Source organism: Eurytemora carolleeae, unplaced genomic scaffold, assembly GCF_000591075.1.
Source record: "Eurytemora carolleeae unplaced genomic scaffold, Eaff_2.0 scaffold601, whole genome shotgun sequence".
Taxonomy (NCBI): Eukaryota; Metazoa; Arthropoda; class Copepoda; order Calanoida; family Temoridae; genus Eurytemora; species Eurytemora carolleeae.
Window position 1 is genome coordinate 166,252 of NW_019396795.1, and position 7,477 is coordinate 173,728.

Here is a 7,477-nt window from a genome sequence, read left to right on the forward strand (position 1 = left end):
CAATGGTATCCTGGGGTTTATAATAAAAAGTCATGCTACAGAAACAAAGTAGGAAACTGTGCAAATCATCCCTTTTCAGATTAAAAAACGACGTTATCTCCCACATTTTTAATCGTGTACAGGGTTTGAGAGGCACCGTTGTGAATCAGGCATCCCGCTTTTTTAATTACTCGCAACAAACTCTACTGCTCTACTGCTCTATAGCAGATAGAGCAAACTCTTAAAAATTTTACTTTTTTATCTCAAGCAGAATTCTTAGTTTGTTACAAAGATATAAAAATTCGAAAATTAGAGACATTGGCGAGTAATCAGTTTCATAAAGGATTTAAACGTGACTCTTCTATTTAATTTTTTTTTTATTTTTCTCTAACCCCAATTTTTTTAAGAGGGTATGAAAATATAGGAAAAATGTTCCGGGAAGGAATACTTTTTATCTTTCTACTGGAACATATTCGTTCCAACCTTAGAAGACCAGATTGTAATGAGTTCACTCAATGCAGGTTTTTATTTAATACATCTTTTAAAACATTTCATAGATCCATATTGTTCCTAGGTCTAGATGTACATCTACTGTATCCAAATTGTTCCTAGGTCTAGATGTAGATCTACTGTATCCATATTATTACTAGGTCTAGATGTAGATCTACTGTATCCATATTGTTCCTAGGTCTAGATGTAGATTTTATAATATCCATATTGTTCCTAGGTCTAGATATAGATCTACAATATCCATATTGTTCCTAGGTCTAGATGTAGATTTACAATATCCATATTGTTCCTAGGTCTAGATGTGGATTTACAATATCCATATTGTTCCTAGGTCTAGATGTAGATCTACAATATCCATATTGTTCATAGGTCTAGATGTGGTTCTATAATATCAATATTGTTCCTAGGTCTAGATGTAGATCTACAATATCCATAATGTTCCTAGGTCTAGATGTAGATTTACAATATCCATAATGTTCCTAGGTCTAGATGAAGATCTACAATATCCATATTGTTCCTAGGTCCAGATATAGATCTACAGTATCCATATTGTTCCTAGGTCTAGATGTAGATCTGCAATATCCATATTGTTCCTAGGTCTAGATATAGATCTACAATATCCATATTGTTCCTAGGTCTAGATGTAGATCTACAATATCCGTATTGTTCCTAGGTCTAGATGTAGATCTACAATATCAATATTGTTCCTAGGTCTAGATGTAGATCTACAATATTAATATTGTTCCTAGGTCTAGATGTAGATCTGCATATTGTTCCTAGGTCTAGATGTAGATCTACAATATCCGTATTGTTCCTAGGTCTAGATGTAGATCTACAATATCAATATTGTTCCTAGGTCTAGATGTAGATCTACAATATTAATATTGTTCCTAGGTCTAGATGTAGATCTGCAATATCCATATTGTTCCTAGGTCTAGATGTAGATCTACAATATCCATATTGTTCCTAGGTCTAGATGTAGATCTGCAATATCCATATTGTTCCTAGGTCTAGATGCAGATCTACAATATCTATATTGTTTCTAGGTCTAGATGTAGATCTACAATATCCATATTGTTCCTAGGTCCAGATATAGATCTACAATATCCATATTGTTCCTAGGTCTAGATGTAGATCTACAATATCCATATTGTTCCGAGGTATAGATATAGATATACAATATCCATATTGTTCCAAGGTCTAGAGATAGATCTACAATATCCATATTGTTCCAAGGTCTAGAGATAGATCTACAATATCCATATTGTTCATAGGTCTAGATGTAGATCTACAATATCCATATTGTTCCTAGGACTAGATGTAGATCTACAATATTCATATTGTTCCTAGGTCTAGAAGTGGTTCTACGATATCCATATCGTTCCTAGGTCTAGATGTAGATCTGCAATATCCAAATTGTTTCAAGGTCTAGATATAGATCTACAATATCCATATTGTTCCTAGGTTTAGATGTAGATCTAAAATATCCATATTGTTCCTAGGTCTAGATGTAGATCTACAATATCCATATTCGTTCCTAGGTATAGAGTGGTTCTACAATATCCATATTGTTCCTAGGTCGAAAGTGGTTCTACGATATCCATATTGTTCCTAGGTCTAGATGAAGATCTACAATATCCATATTGTTCCTAGGTCTAGATGTGGTTCTACGATATCTCCCCCCTACTCCTGTGCTTGTGACTCCAGCTGCAGTTTCTTCGGGGATTGTTGTAAGGATTATACGGAGTAAGTAGAAAAAAAAAACAAAAAGATCGAGAGACCCGAAAACCAAATTGTAAAGTTTGCCGGATTTGCTGATATACCACACACAAATTTAATCATTGTTTCGCTGTTTAACTTTTTTGTATTTTGTAACTATGGAGCAACAAAGACAAGAATTAAATTTTTTTCTGAAAAATCGATCTTTTGGTACTTTTGGATGTAAGAGTACAATTAAAAATATTTACGAATATTTACAAAAAAAGAATGTTTAGAGAATGTACACAAGATATTCTTCCATCAATCCTACAAAGCAGATCCAGTCTGTTCTCCTGTAGGTAGGTTACACTCCCGTCGTGAAACTAAACTGGATATTTGGCTAGATTCAGTCTGTTCTCCAGTAGGTAGGTTACACTGCCGTCGTGAAACTAATCTGGATATTTGGCTAGTTCCAGTCTGTTCTCCTGTAGGCAGGTTACACTCCCGTCGTGAAACTAATCTGGATATTTGACTAGATCCAGTCTGTTCTCCTGTAGGTAGGTTACACTGCCGTCGTGAAACTAATCTGGATATTTGGCTAGTTCCAGTCTGTTCTCCTGTAGGTAGGTTACACTCCCGTCGTGAAACTAATCTGGATAGGTGGCTAGTTTCAGTCTGTTCTTCTGTAGGTAGGTTACACTGCCGTTGTGAAACTAATCTGGATAGGTGGCTAGATCCAGTCTGTTCTCCTGTAGGTAAGTTACACTCCCGTCGTGAAACTAATCTGGATATTTTGCTAGTTCCAGTCTGTTCTCCTGTAGGCAGGTTACACTCCCGTCGTGAAACTAATCTGGATAGGTGGCTAGATCCAGTCTGTTCTCCTGTAGGTAGGTTACACTCCCGTCGTGAAACTAATTTGGATAGGTGGCTAGATCCAGTCTGTTCTCCTGTAGGTAAGTTACACTGCCGTCCTGAAACTAATCTGGATAGGTGGCTAGATCCAGTCTGTTCTCCTGTAGGTAAGTTACACTGCCGTCCTGAAACTAATCTGGATAGGTGGCTAGATCCAGTCTGTTCTCCTGTAGGTAAGTTACACTGCCGTCGTGAAACTAATCTGGATAGGTGACTAGATCCAGTCTGTTCTCCTGTAGGTAGGTTACACTCCCGTCGTGAAACTAACAAAAAGTTACAACGAAGTTCATCCTGTCGGACTCTATATCGGAATATGTTCAGTCCTATTTTGATCTCTAATTCAAAATCCGTCGAAAAAAGAGAATTTCCCCTCAAAAGTAGATCAAAATGTTTTTTTTGCCTTGTAGATTAAACGTCTAGGCTGTTTTCATGTTGGTAGAATAAAAACATAAAAAAATGGGATGAAGAAAAACTTTAGTCCAAAGTCTGTAAAAGTAAATCACAAACAATTTCAGTCCAAAGTCTGTAAAAGTAAATCACAAACAATTTCAGTCCAAAGTCTGAAAGTAAATCACAAACAATTTTAGTCCAAAGTCTGCAAAAGTAAATCACAAACAATTTCAGTCCAAAGTCTGCAAAAGGTAAATCACAAACAATTTCAGTCCAAAGTCTGCAAAAGTAAATAAAAAAAAAACTAAAAATCATGAAAATATTTTAGAACTCAAGGATCAACAGGGAAGTATGCTCTTTCCCACTGCCCGCAGGTTAAACCTTTTTACTTCATATTAAATTAAGAGAAAATACATTTTTTGATTTTAAGTGTTTTACTCGTTTCTTTTTAAATCGCCAAAAGTAAAATATGTTTGCAGATTGTTACCTAAATGATTTGACAACGTATTCATGAACTTTTTAAAGTTTTAAATCTAAGCTACTATTTTTTTACAAAAAAATTCATTGCAAATTGTGATATTATGCACTGAAAAATGTTCTAAATTGATATTAATACATCAATTATCTTATCATCAAGGTTTAAACACATATCAAATCCTAATTTTTTTTACGACAAACTCAGAGAAAAAACAAATTCAAATTATTAAGTCTTTGCCAAAAATTTAAATTTTCCAATCCCTTTATCTGAGCAACCTGAGGGTGTAAACCTTTGATATTTCAAACTTAGATTATTTGAACTAACAGCATTAATTTCTTGAAATATTTAAGGTCATAATGGATTAGATTATCAGTTAGAGTTTGTGACAAACACTCAATTCCTTTACAAATATATATATCTCTTAAATCCGAGAGAGGAATTGATTCTTTGCCACAAACTCTGATTTTCTTATCCATATATCCTTGCAACTTAATGCCCTTAAAGAGTTTTCAAAATATAAGATTTTAAAATTTAAGGTTTAAGGAGAAGTATATTTTCAGAACACAAGTCCCGACTGTCCTCATTCTCTTCTCTGCGAGCTAATCACTGATCCACCAGCTTTTCATCCAAGTGATTTTATATAAATTCTAAAATTACTAGAGGTTGGATTTTATGAAAGAGAGCGGTAGTTCATCCAGCCGTTGCCAGTTCAGACGTTAATTCAACCACTTCTCACACATAAATTTCAACTATGATTACTAAGTCGTTTCTAGTGAAGCTGTGTTATTTTAGTCAAATAGATATTATCTCAATGCGAATATGAAATGCAAGTCATTTTTAGGTCCATTGTCGGGCCAAAAAAAGGTATTTTTACATCTCTAAGATCAGAACTGTAGACCGTGGCATTTCCACCAAAAAGTGTTGTTCCTAAAAAGATATCATTCATGATTTAATGTTGGTGTAAGATAAAAATTTAAGTATAATCTTATACTTTTCTAAGAATGAATTTTCTAGTTTGGAAGTTGTTCTTCAAGAACCAGTTCTGTGTTCTCTGCTGGGTCGAACAGAACGTTACTGAAGAGTTGAAACTCGTCCTAGACAACCATGCGGATTCAAGGTGGGAGGGGGGAGTTCTATGTTGTCTTAGACAACCATGTGGATTCAAGGTGGGAGGGGGGAGCTCTATGTTGTCTTAGATAACCATGTGGTTTCAAGGTGGGAGGGGGGAGCTCTATGTTGTCCTAGACAACCATGCAGATTCAAGGTGGGAGCTCTATGTTGTCTTCGATAACCATGTGGTGATTCAAGGTGGGAGCTCTATGTTGTCTTCGATAACCATGTGGTTTCAAGGTGGGAGGGGGGGAGCTCTATGTTGTCCTAGACAACCATGTAGATTCAAGGTGGGAGCTCTATGTTGTCCTAGACAACCACGTGGATTCAAGGTGGAACGGGGGAGCTCTATGTTGTCTTAGACAACCACGTGGATTCAAGGTGGGAGGGGGGAGCTCTATGTTGTCCTAGACAACCACGTGTATTCTAGGAGGGTTGGGGGATTTACAGGTTGTCATTTACAACCATGCAGAATGCGGACTCTAATTGGCATGGGGGGGAGTTCCATTTGTCATTGACAAACATGTGGATTCTAAGTGGAGTTATTGGCAACCACGCAGATTCTAGGTGGTAGGGGGTAAGGGGGGAAAGTTCTAGGTTGTCATTAAAAACCATATAGATTCAAGGTGTGGGGGTGGGGGGTCAAGTATTCCGTAGACAACCATGTAGGTTCAAGGTGAGAGGGAAATGGGTGAGTTTCAGGCTGTCAATGACAAACACTCGGAGTCAAGGAAAGGGATGGGGTGGGGGGTAGGAGTTTCAGTACGTACTAGACAACCATGCAGATTCTATGTTGGAGGGAGGGGAGTGCCAGGTTGTCATTGACAACCACGTGGATTCAAAGGAGAAGGAACTGCAGTCTGCATATCGTCTCCCTCGGGGGAAGGATTGGAGAGCAGCGGGTTGTCTACAGCAACCATGTGGGTTTAAGGAAGGACTATCAAATATTAAAACGAGGGGGGAGAAGAGGAAGAGGAAGGAGAAGGAGCGATTAGCTCATTTAGATCTATTTTCAATAAAAAATGTTAAAATTCATAAAAGTTATTGTACTAGGATTTGCGTTCCTGATCTGAAAGAGTGTTCTAAAACTTCTGGAAGTAATTATTTGAGGAAAAAATGTAATTCTTACATTCAACCCATTCTTGTTCAGGTTAGTTTACACCCCCACCCCCTCTTATTCCTTGTCCAAGGCCATGCTTGGTAGGGTTAAGTTTATAAATTCCACTATTTTATAGTAATGCCGTTGCCCAGACATTTTTCCCTCCAAGATAAATGTTGTGTAGTTAAACCTGAGATAGATATATCGACAGATAGTTAAATTTGATAGAGAAGGATGGACTGCTGCTAGAACTGAGAGATATGACTTTATTAGAGGTAATTTAGCCCTTGTCACGTGACCGGGGTAAATAATGTTTGAGGATTTATCAGCTGCCAGACCACTGTACATTTCACACTTCACTCATTCACAGGCTAACCAATCAATCAATCAAAAACCGGTAATGCGCCAACTCAATACGCCGCCATTACGTCCATGACTAAATATCTAAAAACCTAAAAATCAAAAAAAAATATAAAATAATGTACATTTTAGTTGTAGCAAAGTTTTAAAAAATACTATGAGGACAAAGACTTTCAGAGTAAGGTTGTCTAACTTTAAGAATTGACTCTTTGACACAAACTCAAATTTTCTAATTCCCATATCTTTGCAACCTGATGGTTTATACCTTCGATATTTCAAACTTAGATTATTTGATCTAACAGAATTTATAATTTGAAATATCTTAGGTCCTTGACATTGGATTTAAAAAGTATAGGAGTTATAAAGTAAGAGTTTGTGGCAAAAAATCAATTCCTTTCCAGATACTTTAGAGTCTTCTTTTTGGAGATAGTTAGAATTAACGCAATTCAAAACTTATTTTAAAAACATAAGAAATAGTGTTTTGTTCAGATGTATGTTGGTGAAGAGCTGGTAGAGAGTGTGTACAGAAATATTGATTGTTTTGTTCAGTTGTATGTTGATGAATAGCTGGTAGAGAGTGTTTACAGAAATATTGATTGTTATGTTCAGATGTATGTTGGTGAAGATCTGGTAGAGAGTATGTTTAGAAATATTGATTGTTTTGTTCAGATGAATGTTGATGAAGAGCTGGTAGAGAGTGTTTACAGAAATATTGATTGTTTTGTTCAGATGTATGTTGGTGAAGAGCTGGTAGAGAGTGTGTACAGAAATATTGATTGTTTTGTTCAGATGTATGTTGGTGAAGAGCTGGTAGAGAGTGTGTGTACAGAAATATTGATTGTTTTGTTCAGATGTATGTTGGTGAAGAGCTGGTAGAGAGTGTGTGCAGAAATATTGAGTGTTTTGTTCAGATGCATGTTGGTGAAGAGCTGGTAGAGATT

General features: G+C 36.3%; 1 protein-coding gene across 1 annotated transcript; it reads left to right on the top strand.

Moving 5' to 3' along the window:
• The first annotated feature begins 390 nt into the window (after positions 1-390).
• Positions 391-7,103, top strand: LOC111708766 (uncharacterized). Its single transcript, XM_023482235.1, has 8 exons — positions 391-500; positions 2,143-2,235; positions 2,484-2,546; positions 3,818-3,863; positions 4,528-4,597; positions 4,982-5,084; positions 6,131-6,227; positions 7,026-7,103. The coding sequence occupies exons 1-8, from the start codon at positions 409-411 to the stop codon at positions 7,101-7,103; spliced, it is 642 nt and encodes a 213-aa protein (XP_023338003.1). The 5' UTR covers positions 391-408.
• Positions 7,104-7,477: the final 374 nt, after the last annotated feature.